This window comes from Austrofundulus limnaeus, unplaced genomic scaffold (genome assembly GCF_001266775.1).
Source record: "Austrofundulus limnaeus strain Quisiro unplaced genomic scaffold, Austrofundulus_limnaeus-1.0 Scaffold56, whole genome shotgun sequence".
NCBI classification, from domain to species: domain Eukaryota; kingdom Metazoa; phylum Chordata; class Actinopteri; order Cyprinodontiformes; family Rivulidae; genus Austrofundulus; species Austrofundulus limnaeus.
This window is the reverse complement of record NW_013952458.1, coordinates 658,419-672,048: the sequence shown is the minus strand read 5'-3', so window position 1 is coordinate 672,048 and position 13,630 is coordinate 658,419. Positions and strand designations below refer to the sequence as shown.

Genomic DNA, 13,630 nt, shown 5'->3' with positions numbered 1-13,630 from the left:
CCGCTAACACCCCCCGGGCCTGGCTGTCTCCCCCCTTCCTGTGGTCACAAGTGTCAGATGCGGTTCTGAAAAGCCGCATTTTAAAACGTCTCCAAACTTCAATCAATGCATAATTTAAGTTGTTTTTTAGTTTGAGATCTTCATATTAACATTGTAGTGTTATACAACAGCATTAAAAGACAGTTTAACTTAATCTAATCAATTTATGTCATTAAAATCTAATTCCAGTTCAAACAGAATAACCTATTGTCAACATATGATTTATTTTCAACTCGAAATATTTTCTAAATAACGAAATATAAAGTTATTAGTGAAGAAAACCCGTCTGGATAACAGCAGACTGGCTGCTCGTAAAATATAGGACAGGTCTGGACCATTTTGTTCGTATCTGAAGAAAATCTTAGAATACGAAAACATTGGTGAATGTCACAAATTCTCCTAAATCACTCGTACGCACAACTTGAGAACAAATCTGTGCGTACGAACGGTTCTTGCATGAGGCCCAATGAGTCTTTTTTTCGTGCAGATTAAGTAAGGCTATAAAAGCAAAGTGGAGGAACTACCTGAAGCTGGGCAGGGGCACCCAGGTGGGTAGGAGCCAAGCGGCGTGGCTGAAGCCTCCGTCCAGGTCGGCATAAAGCTGGGCTACTCGCTCGTTGAGCATGCTGCGGATCTCCTTCCCATGAAGGCAGCTGCTGGCTGTTAAAATGATCAGCTCTGACAAAGCCTCAAACAGGTCTGAAAGGAGGAAAAAAAGTTCACATGGTAAGAAACGTGTACGTAACAAACACATTTTAATCATATTAACCACAAAACATCTAACTTCTCTCGCCGCTGTCTCCCCATCTCTGAAAATAATCAACGGTCTCTGCTTCAACTAGCTTGACATGCTGCTTAAAACGAGCAATGTTCAGTCCAGTTTTAAACATCTTCTTCTGTTCCAGAAAAACCTGCAGCAGAATAAACCAAACGTTTGTCACAACAACTCACTTAACACGCACAAAAGTGTAATAAAAAGTTACTCACGTGGTTCGGCACATCGTAGGCCACTCCTTTGCCGAACACTGGAGTGGTCAGTTTGGAATAGACATCTTCTGCGTTCAGGTCTTCATTCTTGCTGTTGAACATCAGTGCTGCCGCATCGCTGCCCAACAAGAAGGTGAAGGTTTTCCCCACCATGGTGAAACTGAACACAGGGCCGTACTGCAGGGGTCAGAGAAAAAAAGACACAAAAAATGCTTTCTTGCACCTGGGTAAAAATAACAATAATAATAATAATAATAATAATAAGCACATGTGCCAAAATTTTCCAAATCACATCAACAAAATTCCCCCACAGCCGAGGAAAAGATTCATTGCCAGTTATCACTAACAAGTGACTGCTGATGTGAAAAAAAAAACATTGTTTTGTTACTGGTCGTGAGAATATTCCATGGTTTAGTACATGGTTAATATATAGTACATTGTGTTATCAAAATAACATGTCATGTTTGTGGGATCTAAATGTGTCACAGCTACTGTAAGTTAAGAGTTTGATTTTATTTACTGAATTAAAAAGCCACTTTATCAGGCACCTCATACCTAATGAAGCAAACCTTAAGATATACGTCTTGTGTCTGTTGATCCTGACCACAGTTTCTGATAATGCACTTAATCCTGATGAACTTTTGACCTACAGTATAACATTTATTTATTCATTTATGTGTCAAAAGTCACAAAAGACAGATGACTTGTTGAACTCTTGAGTCAACCTTTTTTTTCAGTAATCACTGGTTGCACAAGTTATTAGGTTTGATATATTTATAGGATGTAATTGAATACTTACCTTTTCATAAGCATTTTCAAGGAATTCAATGGGGCTTTTCCCAAATGCAATGGCATGTCCAAGGAAAGGGATGCTGGAGGGTATGTAAGGAGGATATTTCTATGAAAACAAAGAAGACAACAAATAAATATAGCAAAAAACTAGCATTTTGAACAACAAAAAAAATATTTCAAATTAATTAAATTACCAGGTTCTTGTCTGAGGACTCTCTGAGGAGTCGTTTGGAAACATAACCCACTGTCAGAGTGAAGAACAAACCTGCCAGAACCACCGAGGTTAAACTGTCGTTCAGTTCACCGACAGTGTCCCTGAGCAGCTTGGTACTCATCTGGTAAAACTGCATCTACAGCACAACAAAATAATTTCACTCACACGCCGGGAGTTGGAACAGAATGAAACAAACACGGACTGAAATTGGGTCTTATTAGTGGACAGCGTCCGTTTCCTACCTGTCATCTCAAGGCCTGCCCACGCCTGACTATTCCTGGCTTCTGATTGGCTGTCAGTTACATGTCTGTCAAGCGGAGCTGGCTGTGATTGGCCGCCTGTACCTGAAGCGATGTCTTGCTATATGATGTCACGCTAAATTGACCCTTACTATAAATCGGAGTTTTATTTAATTTAGCGTGCATCAGTCTCGCTTAACATTCTAATAAATTCATATAAAGGTTTAGCCTAATCCTGCTGACCCACCAAAGGTAACAGAAATTCCCTAGACACATTAAGAGTTGAATATTTAACTAAAAGCTTAAAATTTAAACTAGTCAAAGATTACAGCGCACGTGTAAGCTTTAGCACTTACTGTCGTATTCAAGATTAATCACAAAATGCTGCCTTAACTAAACAAGTATTTTATTTACTACTTAAACTATGCTAATGTGTGCTAATACCGCAGCTTGGGTACAAAGATTTATTTTTGAAAATATTTTCTGATCATTTTTTAAATGGTAAAATAGACATCAGTACTTATTTTTGCAGCAATAACATGTTTTATAACATATTGCTGCTTATCTTACTTACCTTTAAAGTAAGTCTATGCTTTGTAGTCTCTATTTTAAGTTTCTGAGTTTGATATTTATAGTTCATGCAAGTAAGATTTTAACTTGTAAAAAACTACTGTCAAAAAGAGGTAATGCATTTTTGTTTGTTACTGGAGTGTATTCACTTAATTTGTGTCAAAAAAACTACCTGTTGACAAATATTCTTCATACATCTTTTTATTAATCATTAAATAATAAAACATATTTACACAGAAGTATATGACTCATTAAAATACACAAAGATAAGTCACAACAGATTTCAATGAGCTTGTTATGCAAAATGAGGCATTTTTGTGGAGAAGCTGAGTCTCTAGAATTCCTGTAGTTTGATGATGATGATGATGGTCAGTATGAAGAACCGGCTCTCATGTCTTTGGCAGATGTGTTTCCTTTAAAAGTTCTCAGCCGTAGGCGTATTTATCTGTAGGGCCTTTCTCGCTCGGAGTCATATGTCCACTCAGTTTCATTAAAAGCTTCACGATGAGGCCAGACTAAAGTTAAACGATAAACAAGAGATAAAGGTCAGCTAACCCTCGTGTTTTTGGATTTTTCTTTCAAGGAGTCAGACTTTCTTATAATCTTAAAATGTGGTCTTAATCAGTAGCACTGAAAGCCAGAAGAAATAGTCACAAAACCAATTTAAAATAACACAAGGCTCCTTGGAAGAAAATATTAAAAACAGAAGGGTGAATCAAAGCTACACAGAAAAGAAAAATCATGAAATGCAAACAATTCCTACAACTTTAACTCACATAAATTGAGCTACCTGTTTTGTGTGCACAATGAAGTTCATTTTGTTGTCACCGCTGTGTATCTGGAAGTACTGGTCCGCATGTCCCAGCTGCCACATGAACGTGCCGTATTCTAAACTGATGAGAAGAACCTGCGAGGGGCAACAATAAGAGATTATATATTTGTAGATGAAACAGGGTAAATAAGAYGTGCAGAAAATACCTTGGTTTCCATGTTCATAAGGTGCAGCCCCTTCGTGTTGACGCCGACGTACACACGGATAACTTTGTGGTTGCTCGCGCTGGCCTTGGTGTAGACCTGGCCTGTGAAGAAAGCAGCGCCATAGGTTGGGATGTCCCAGCAGTTCTGCAGGAAGAGCCTCTGCAGGTGGTGCATCTCTTTGCTCACCCCCTCACTGGTGCTCAGGGCCTGTTAAACAAACGAGACTTAAATTACCTCTAGAAGAATTTAGATTTTATTTAAAGTGTTACAGTAAAACTAATTGTACCTTGTATTCATGAAGAATCCTGTTGGTCCAATGGTRTGCTTTGCTTTTTACCTTTGATATCGGCACTATTGATTTCAAGTTTTCCTCACTGTTGAATAAAACAAATGTTTTTTTCCCTTTCAATCAGCTAAGCTAAAGTTATTTAATTAAAGACACTAAGTCTTGCACAGTGGGTGTATTAAAGGTATTAAACCACAAGTCTTACTTAAGAAAGCCTTGTTTGTGCTTCTTGCTCTCATAGTTGCCATAGATGATCTGCAGGAGGAGGCTGGCCAGCGTGATCAGTTTGCTGTCCGGCGCTGGAAAGAAGCCCTTCAGGAGGCAGTGACGGGCCTCGTCGAACAGGATGAGGATCGCCAGCGGATCTTCCACCTTGTTTCAAAGCAGTAAGTGGCAGAGTCAGGACGTTTTATCTAACAAAGAAAARACCTTTCTGACCCCAAGGTTACCTTTTTTTCAACTTCAAGTGGGAGTCGGACGTCCCTGCAGAGAAACAGCTGAGGCACCTCTCTTTGAGGGTCCAGCACGGTCAAGTCCGTCACTATTTCTGTCCAGATTCGCAGGTGCTGCAGAGGCTTGTGATACGGCTTCAACTGCAGGTCTGACGCACACAAAACACAMACAAATCATCTTGCTGCTCTACAAACATAGTGCATTTATAAAAAGTATGTCAACTGAGCACTTAGTGATAAGAAAAAAAACTAATTTGTTAACACTTAAAGTTGACCGAAGGTTGGTAAGACTCACGGAGGTTCTCTGAGCAAATCCAAATGGTGAAGTACAGCTGGGTCTCCTGAGAAAGCCGCATGCCCTCCATTATCTGCTGCACAGTTGTGTTGTTGCCATGTTTCAGCTCCACAGAGCGATAGGAGCCATCCATACGATATATACGCACCTTCTCATACTGTGGAACACAAATACACAAATGTCTTTTATACTGAAGTTAAAACGTGGGACTAAGTTTGAGGAAACGACGCCATCTAGTGACCATAAAAATTTATTACATTGCTTAACAGTTCCAACAAAAATGATCTTGTGTGCGCATTATAAATAAAAAATAAAACTGGTATATTATCTGAAAAATAAGCAGTGATACAAAAAAAACAACTTACTGGTTTGGTTTTGGTTTGCTGTAGGAGTTTTATTGTCTCCTCCCATTCGTTCTGTTTATTCTCCTCACACACCTGGAGAGGCGATCTCTTCTGCTGGTCCTCTATGTGCTGATGTAGGAAAAGTCCATTAGAATGAGCACTTTTAACTGTTTTACTTTATATAAAATAAAACAAAATATAAAAGAAAATATAGAAATATTAATGGGTTCAAAAAGCTGCACAGAAAAAATAAATAAATTAGCGTTTGGTACCCGATCAATCTCAGGGTGCTGCAGGAGGAGCTTCACTATCTCAGCGTGGCCTCCTCTCGCTGCAAAGTGCAGAGGTGAGCTGAGCTGGCCGTTCAGCAGGTTTGGATTGCAGTTACCTTTCTCCAGCAACAGCTTCGTCGCCTCGACTTTACCGTGCCTGAAGTAAATCGAGCAAATACCAAACTTAACAACGGTTCACTTTAAAACAGAACAAAGCCTCAGAAAAATGAACTTTTTAAAAAATGTAAACACTCTCAGACTCACCAGCAGGCGTAGTGTATGGGAGCCCAGTGATCGCTGTCCAGCTGCTTGACTGAGAAACCGCTGTCAAGAAGCTTAGAAAGCAGATCTGTGTCTCCTTCACAGGCACTGCGGTGAAGAGGAAAGTCCTCCACCCACTGGTGCTCCCTACAGAAACAAAACAAGTTTCAATAAAACTACCACACAACAGGAGCAGACGTTGATGGTAAATATTTATATAATTCTTGAAAGAATGAGCCTCACTTGTCTTCTGTCACACAGCTGGAGCCATGTTGCCATTTCTCCCTTTTGGGAATCTGGATCTTGGAGTAGTCTGGTGCTCCAAGCCCAAAGTATGGGTTTATGATTACTTTATCCACCTGAAGACAACAAAACAAACACAATTTAAGAGAACATAAACTATGTAGCTACACTAAGCTTATTTTGTTGCAAAACAAAGAACTAACTCTTACTCGATTGGTGTACTGCAGATCRGAGCCAAACAGCGGATTCAGGATGCACATGTCAGCCTTCTCCAGGGACATCATCTTGCTCTTAATCTCCAGGGCGGTGTAGCCCATGTGCAGACCGTCGTCACTCAGTTTGCCGTCGCTGCTGTAAGCCGGGTTGTTCACGTTGGTCTTCACGCGCTCGACAGGAGCCGGCCTGAAGAGGGCGGGGATGGCGTGAGGCACGGTGTGCTGCTCTGCTAACCATCTGTAGAGGAGCAGTTATCCAGACACTCATCCCACTGCRGTTTTCTGGAGCGTTAAAAACTGCATGCGCGTAGAAATTCTCACTTGTCTAACGCCAGGAGCATCTTGGAGGTGATGGAGCAGAAGTGCGTGCTGGTTTCACTGCACACACGCATGATGTCCTGGAAGCAATAGAAACTGGGGCTCCCAGAGYTGTGGATGGACTTGCTGTTGTCTGTGCAGAAGAACTTGTCAATCTGCAGCACGCACGGCCAAATCTACGTCTTAAAAAAATCTGCAGAGTCGGTTCTGTGAAACATATTCTCTGCTCACCTTTAACGCTGACTGGCACAACAAAAAGGGAGGCCTCTTTTCCTTCATTGTCACCTTCAAGAATAAACTTCTTCATATGCACCACACGCTTCCCTGCAAACAAAAACAACTTGTATTATTTGAGAAAGTCAGATCAGTCCTGTTGAACCATATCCCTTAATCTCACCTATGAAGCTTTGATTATTGGAGATGGGTCTCATTGTTTCATCAACATAATCCAATATGGATCTAGATTTGTCTCCTGGTTTAATCTTTGTTGCCAGAAGGACTTTCTTTCTTTTCTTCTCCTTTCCTTCCAAAGGCACTTCTTTCAGCAGGATCTTTGAACGTATAAGAAGACAAATATATTTTAGTTTTATATTTTGAAACAAAATGTTCTATGCTTCTAAAATGTTTACTGCTACTTAGTGCACCTCATAAGCTTTGGCTTTGTATTCCTTTGAGGTAAGGCTGACTTGATTCTTTGGACGAATGACGGCGACAAACACGTCTTCTAAGCCATCCTCGTTTCCCATCGCGCCGTCTTTTCTTCAGACCCAAGCAAACATCCGACATGAGGGCCAAATGCTGTGGAGAGGCATGCCTGAAACAAAACACTGCATCAGAACTGTGATGGGAATGTATGGTGATCTTTTAGGAAGCATTCAGCCTGATCCAAAAAGAAAAAAAGAAAGAAAAAAAATCTCAGAAACAAGTTAATTTGCCACTGTTTTAATAAACCTATTGTTGGAAAGGAAAAATACATTAAAATTTGGGTATATTTAACACTTTTGCACAATGTGTATAAGAAAAACTAGTATACAAATATTAATTTTAGGTGCTTTTCATATATTTAATATTAGATGTCTTTAATAGAGGCGAATAAATTTTTAAAATGTGAATTTTAAACCTGTAATATGCTATGCCATATATAATTAAAGTTTTATTTTCGTCTGAGCTGTAATAAAAGTACTAAAATAACAAATAAATATTACCTTTTGTTACAGTTTAGAAAACTGACTTAAGTTCAAAGAAAGGTCACGCCCCGGAAATAAGACTTTAAAGTGTTTTTTACGTAAATTGGTAAATATAAAGTTAAGTTCAAACCTCATGTTGTAATGTTGGTTTCRTCGTGTGCTTATATATTGTCATGTCAACATTAAATAAAGTCTGCATTTTTAATTTTGTCAGCATTTTCATAGTYGGGATGCTATGCTCATCACCCCCGCTTTTCCGCCCGACAAGCAGCTGAAACTCAGCGAACGCTACGAAAACAGGCCAAACGTAACYTCGGCCGGTTTTCCGAAATATTTTACTGTGTTTTAAAAAAATAGTTCAAAGCCAGGTAGCGGCACCGGGTTACCTTTCAGTGCGGTGACTTGCGGGGTTTGAAGTAGTTGTAGGCCCTTTTTTTTTTTTTTTTTTTTTTTTTTACTCAGGGCAGGGTTGCAGACACAAACAGAAGAGTCACGTTACGTTCGGTCGCAGCTGCGGCGCTTGGACAACAGCGACATCTAGTGGTGAGGTGGAGTCACTGCAGCAGTAGTTTTATTATGTACAGACTTTTTGTCATTCGGTCTAGAAAGGTAATAGGTTATTGAAAGCCTTTAATAGARCAGTGCTACAAYACTTCCTTTTTACAGTCTTATGTACGAAAGGATGGGGAGATAGGTAGATTAAAATACTTAGAGAACCCGACCAATCATATCAGCATTTAAAACACTTCCAAGTAAATACCACAGATTGTTTAAACATCACTGTTTTAAGTGAAAAAAAGTGTTTGGTTTCCTTTTAGTTGGAAGAATACATTTGATTTGTCCAAATCGGTCTCAGGAACGTCACAAATAAATTTCAGAGCAAGAACGCTTTAGTAAATGTATGAAAATGTTTTGTCTCATAGTTTGTACATCAACTCATCTTTAGAAAATGTTGATTGATTCAGAAACAAATTCCACAAACAAAACTCCCATTAATTTATTCATTTAATAAAAACACATTGTATAAAACTTCAGCATTTATTGAGATGTGACACAAAATGACAGGTCTTTAAATGAAAAACAAACAATCAATACAATAACTATATTGAAATCAAAGAACAGCTGCATTTTAAGTACTCACATGTAACATGGCTTTGGTTTATAGATTCTAAATATAATATAATTTGTCTTGTATAATTTGTACTGCCTTACAGGCTCTGCTGTGTTGCTGGCGTTAAACCCAGAGAACATGCTTTCGTTGTGGGTTTGTGTTCAGGACGATTTATTTTGACACTCATTCAGCACATCGTCGAATTTCTTCTGGATCTGCTCCACCCTCGGATACCACTTGTCCCGCATCTCTTCTTCATCGTCTTCTGTAACAGCTGTGTAGCCCATTAGTGCCATGAGGCCTTTCTGGAAGAGATTTGCAATGTGAAGGCAGTGCTGCTTCATTTTTTCATGGTCACGGTTGCAGGCATCCATGTACACTTCCAGCATAGGTCTGCTGAACACCAAACTTTTGTTCCCCATCACGCTGTTGTAGTACACTTGCAGGCCCTCTTCAGAGTGGTCTCTCTCGTAAATCCTCTCAAATTCATCCATGTGTTTCTTAGCGTTGGCCTGATCTTTCTTCACCCGTTCTATCATCTCTGTGAAGGCGTTGTACTGGTGCTTGATGCGCTCCTCGTACTTTTTTAAATTTTCGTTYACCTCACTGACGCGAATCTGCTTCAGCAGTTCATGGTTCTTATCAGAGATCTCTTTCAGCTTGGCGTGAATCTCCTTAAWGTCCTTGTCCAGTTCTGGATCGTGATGGCCGTTGTTCTCCTCCAAGCCTTGCCGGGCGGCGCCGACCACAGAGGAGACGATGCCAAACATGGGGTCGATGGAGGCGGCGAAAGACGTCACGCTCTCCAAGTAGCCCAGCACTTTGAYGGCAATTTGCTTCACTTCTTTTTTATCTTCCATGACTGCTGCTTTTCCCACCTCGCACAGAATGACGCTGAAGGCTGCGCAGATGTAAAAATAAGAAAATTGGAATATTTTTTAATTTAACTACTTGATACTCTTGGAGTTTATTTTCAAATAATATACTCATTAGTATGCTTTTTTCCACCTCATACAGTAATTTAATAAAATAAATGTCCAGTTAGAATGTAAATACACTCATTAAACTTATACCTTCACTCATTTTTTTTCAATTAAGTGTTAAAAATAGTGATTAATCACAGTTTGTTTTTACCAATATCATAAACCCGTGATAAAATGACATAAGCAGAACTCAATAATGGGATTTTAGTCCTAAACATACTTCCTTAAAAATAAAAATAAAAATGAGTTTGTTGTAAATGTTTCAAATCTGTTGTTCTAATTAATTACAAAGCAATTGGATGATCATTTCTGGGACCACAGACTGATACAAAGTTGTAGTGCATCTTTCTCATAGCTGCGGCATTAATCATCCCTGTCAATGTTGTCTTTCTGGAAAAATTACTCAGGAACAACAGTAGGCGTGTCTTTGTTATGATAAATCCAGCTCAAGCTGAATGACAAGTTCACAGCCACAGCTGATGATGATCCTCTGTATAATATATTAACATTTAAAACAACGTTTGACCTCTTTTTATGTTACATTGTAACATAAAACTTAAGGCGTGTTGTTTTGTTTTTTTATAGCCAGCTTCCTGAATCCCAGGAGCTCATTTGAATCAAGTCTCTCTTGCTCTAACGAGTCCCAGATTTCACACACAGAATAAATATCTTTCAGATTAAGAATAATAAGCTACAAAGGTGGTTTATTTTTACTCACCAGAGATGAAAATATGTTGAGATACCTCCGTCTAGACCTGCTCCCTGGCTTCGCTGTCCACCATTTTAAATCAAGTCAGCCAAGGACGGCCCATCTTTGCCAAATAAGGAAGTGAGCACCAGGAAGTGACTCCTGCTCTGTGCTGACTGGATGAGAMGACTTTCTGCAGACACGTGATTGGACTTCAGACAACCATTGATCCACATCAGTAACAAACTGTACCACAGGCTATGTTTTCTTTAGCCTTTATTGTATTTTACTGTAAACTCATAAATAGGTGATAAATACGTTTTTAGTTAATTAAACTCAAAGGTAAACATTCTGAATTAACACTAAGTTGTCTAATTAAGCATATAGAAAAATGCCTTTGAGCATCATTTTGACCAGCTATTCTCAAAAAGTACTTTCCACTGAAGYTTACAGTCAGGAACAAATTCCAGGAGCACACAGCACAACTAAACCCCCAGTAATTTATTCATTTTATTCAACACATTTTTCAGCATTTCATAAAAAGTGACACAAAATGATAGGTCTTATGTGTAAATCATACAATCAATATAATAAAAAAGATCACCTCATGTTCTTACATATAACATGTTTTAATATAAAGATTTGGATACTGCATAATTTGTTTTTCTACTCATTTGTTTGACATCAAACCCAAATAATATGATTTATTTGTTGGTCTGTGTTCAGGACGAGTCATTTTTRCACTTGAAGTGAAGCCCTTGTCCAGTGCTGGATCGTGGTCAGTTGTCTCCTCCAAGRTTTTTCGAGCCCCACCGACCACAGAGGAGGTGATACCAAAGATGGGGTTGATGGAGGTGGAGAACTTGGTCAGCGTCTCCACACAGCTCAACACTTTGATGGCAACGTCTTTTATGTCCAGGTTATCGCTCATAACTGCTGCCCCCCCTCCCCCGCCCCCTTAAAAAGAATGACACTGAAGTCTGCATGAATGTAAAAATAACAACAGCAGCATTTTAAACTAAACAGTTTTGCTTGATAYTCTCAAAATACAAAAAGAAAAAAATTGTATAGGTCTTCTGGACGGGTTCTTCTCTAATGAAACGTTTCGTCTCTCCTCCAAGAGACTTCTTCAGTCTGAGAGTTTCAGGCAWAATTCAGGCTTTTAAGCACCGCCTCCATGTGACTGATACTCACATCACATGGCTATCGTTGACACCTAATTAACACCTATTGTTAACAGGGGGTGGAGTGATACTGGCAATGGCAGCACTGTAGGAGGGGGACAACTGAAAACGGAGGCCTCCACCTCTGTTTAATGATGGACGGTCTTTCTTCACAAAAATGGCTTCTTTTACTCCTCTCTCAAACCAACGTTCCTCTCTATCAAGAATGAGAACATCCTCATCTCTGAAAGAGTGACCGCTGGCCTGTAAATGAGTGAAAACTGCAGAGTTCTGGCCGTTAGACATAGCCACAGCAGCCACTGTTCAAAAGAATGTCCCAACACAGACGAGCTACATCTAATGGCCAGAACTCTGCAGTTTTCACTCATTTACAGGCCAGYGGTCACTCTTTCAGAGATGAGGATGTTCTCATTCTTGATAGAGAGGAACGTTGGTTTGAGAGAGGAGTAAAAGAAGCCATTTTTGTGAAGAAAGACTGTCCATCGTTAAACAGAGGTGGAGGCCTCTGTTTTCAGTTGTCCCCCTCCTGCAGTGCTGCCATTGCCGGCATCACTCCACCCCCTGTTAACAATAGGTGTTAATTAGGTGCCAACAATAGCCATGTGATGTGAGTATCAGTCACATGGAGGCAGGGCTTAAAAGCCTGAATTTTGCCTGAAACTCTCAGACTGAAGAAGTCTCTTGGAGGAGAGACGAAACGTTTCATTAGAGAAGAACCCGTCCAGAAGACCTACACAATTTTTTTCTTTTTGATTTTTTACCTGGATTWCTGAGATGCATCAGGACATTCTCAAAATACACTTTCTTATTTAAGCAAAAAGGCATCAAATTAAAAGGTTTTTTTTTCAGTTAAGGGTAAAAGTAAGGATAMATCACAGTCTGACTTGGTTTTAACTTTGTTTTGCCATCATTCTGAAGATTTTCCTGTTAATATGACAAACTGAGAAAAGATTAGCACAAAGGCAGAATCTTAGTGCTAAATACAAAAAAAATCTGTTTATGATGTTAAAGTTTTTAAAGAACTCCTGCTTTCCTGCTGCTCATAAATGAATGTCTTTTTTTGGTCCATAAGTCTTAGATTTCACAAAAATTAAAGTGTCATCAAATTAGAAATTAAAAACTACGAATGTGATTCATTTTTACTCACCAGAGATAAAACGTAGATTCCTTCATTTATTTCTGCTGCTTGGCTTTGCTGCTGTTTTAAATAAGTCAGAGAAGGACAGCCCATCTTTGCCTGTTAAGGGAGTAGAGGCCAGAAAGTGACACCTGCCTTGTGCTGATTGGACGAGAGGACTTCCTCTAGACGCGTGATTGGAGTTCAGACCAAAGGCTGCAACAAAGCTTTTAATAGTTGGTCCTTTGTAACTTCATACATTGGAATTGGGTAGCAGATAAAGAAATTCTCTGTAAATGTAAATGAAAGGACAACACACTGAGAAACAAGAAAATAATTAAYATTTAGTAATCTAAGTGTCTATTAAAAATATGAGTACATGCCTGTGAATATTTTTGACGTGATTTCTCACTCATGTGTTTTGAAGATTTACTTTTTCATGTATATGTGTTCACTGCACAAAGATGCAGTAGTGTAAAAGTAAACASATCATGCTTCATTTTTATCTCCCACAACTGGACTAGTTTGTTGTGTAATATTTGACTTTCTGGACAGTGATATGAGGTGAAGTCAGAAAACACCTGCTTACATTTCCAGGTGTTCCACACACCTGAACACGTGTGTACATTTTACAGAATACGAGCTGAGCTGAGATCAGTTGTTTTGAGCAATTTTTCTGCCAGAATATATATTTTACAATTTGATTCAGCTTTTTTTTATAAACAAACAAAGAATGACATCTAATAATGCATTAATTTCTTTGCTGCAGCTTCRTTGTTCTTTAAATTGCCTGCACAGTGACAATTTTATTTGGTTTCTTCAGTTTGTTAACTATAATATATGTATCTATAATAT

The 13,630-nt window shown here is 39.1% G+C and overlaps 4 protein-coding genes across 5 annotated transcripts in view; 1 reads left to right on the top strand and 3 right to left on the bottom strand.

Annotated features, from left to right (window-relative positions):
* cyp51 (cytochrome P450, family 51) overlaps positions 1 to 2,361 on the bottom strand; it is a 5,128-nt gene extending 2,767 nt beyond the window's left edge. The window contains exons 1-6 of one of the 2 annotated variants that reach the window (XM_014009249.1): positions 2,275 to 2,361; positions 2,013 to 2,168; positions 1,826 to 1,924; positions 1,027 to 1,203; positions 824 to 950; positions 564 to 738 (exon numbers count right to left, since the gene is read on the bottom strand). In XM_014009249.1, the coding sequence (XP_013864703.1) occupies positions 564 to 738; positions 824 to 950; positions 1,027 to 1,203; positions 1,826 to 1,924; positions 2,013 to 2,168 (734 nt within the window). In that variant the 5' untranslated portion in view covers positions 2,275 to 2,361. Of the gene's footprint in view, positions 1 to 563; positions 739 to 823; positions 951 to 1,026; positions 1,204 to 1,825; positions 1,925 to 2,012; positions 2,225 to 2,274 lie in introns of those variants that run through there. The other variant, XM_014009248.1, reaches the window with a different exon arrangement.
* Positions 2,362 to 3,043: 682 nt separating this feature from the next.
* Positions 3,044 to 8,148, bottom strand: krit1 (KRIT1 ankyrin repeat containing). Its single transcript, XM_014009247.1, has 17 exons — positions 8,079 to 8,148; positions 7,150 to 7,319; positions 6,903 to 7,056; positions 6,737 to 6,829; positions 6,509 to 6,638; positions 6,182 to 6,425; positions 5,973 to 6,088; positions 5,733 to 5,876; positions 5,469 to 5,625; positions 5,218 to 5,325; positions 4,853 to 5,009; positions 4,555 to 4,706; positions 4,311 to 4,477; positions 4,106 to 4,193; positions 3,820 to 4,026; positions 3,632 to 3,748; positions 3,044 to 3,356 (listed from the first exon to the last, which is right to left on the bottom strand). The coding sequence occupies exons 2-17, from the start codon at positions 7,249 to 7,251 to the stop codon at positions 3,267 to 3,269; spliced, it is 2,226 nt and encodes a 741-aa protein (XP_013864701.1). The 5' UTR covers positions 7,252 to 7,319; positions 8,079 to 8,148; the 3' UTR covers positions 3,044 to 3,266.
* A 526-nt stretch (positions 8,149 to 8,674) lies between these two features.
* On the bottom strand, positions 8,675 to 10,611 carry rpz2 (rapunzel 2). The gene is made up of 2 exons (XM_014009244.1): positions 10,505 to 10,611; positions 8,675 to 9,704 (listed from the first exon to the last, which is right to left on the bottom strand). The coding sequence occupies exon 2, from the start codon at positions 9,661 to 9,663 to the stop codon at positions 8,965 to 8,967; it is 699 nt and encodes a 232-aa protein (XP_013864698.1). The 5' UTR covers positions 9,664 to 9,704; positions 10,505 to 10,611; the 3' UTR covers positions 8,675 to 8,964.
* A 533-nt stretch (positions 10,612 to 11,144) lies between these two features.
* Positions 11,145 to 13,630, top strand: part of si:dkey-266f7.9 (1-phosphatidylinositol phosphodiesterase) — a 5,762-nt gene continuing 3,276 nt past the window's right edge. Inside the window, exon 1 of the mRNA XM_014009243.1 lies at positions 11,145 to 11,340. The gene's annotated coding sequence lies outside the window, so the exon portion shown is untranslated. The remainder of the gene's footprint in view (positions 11,341 to 13,630) is intronic.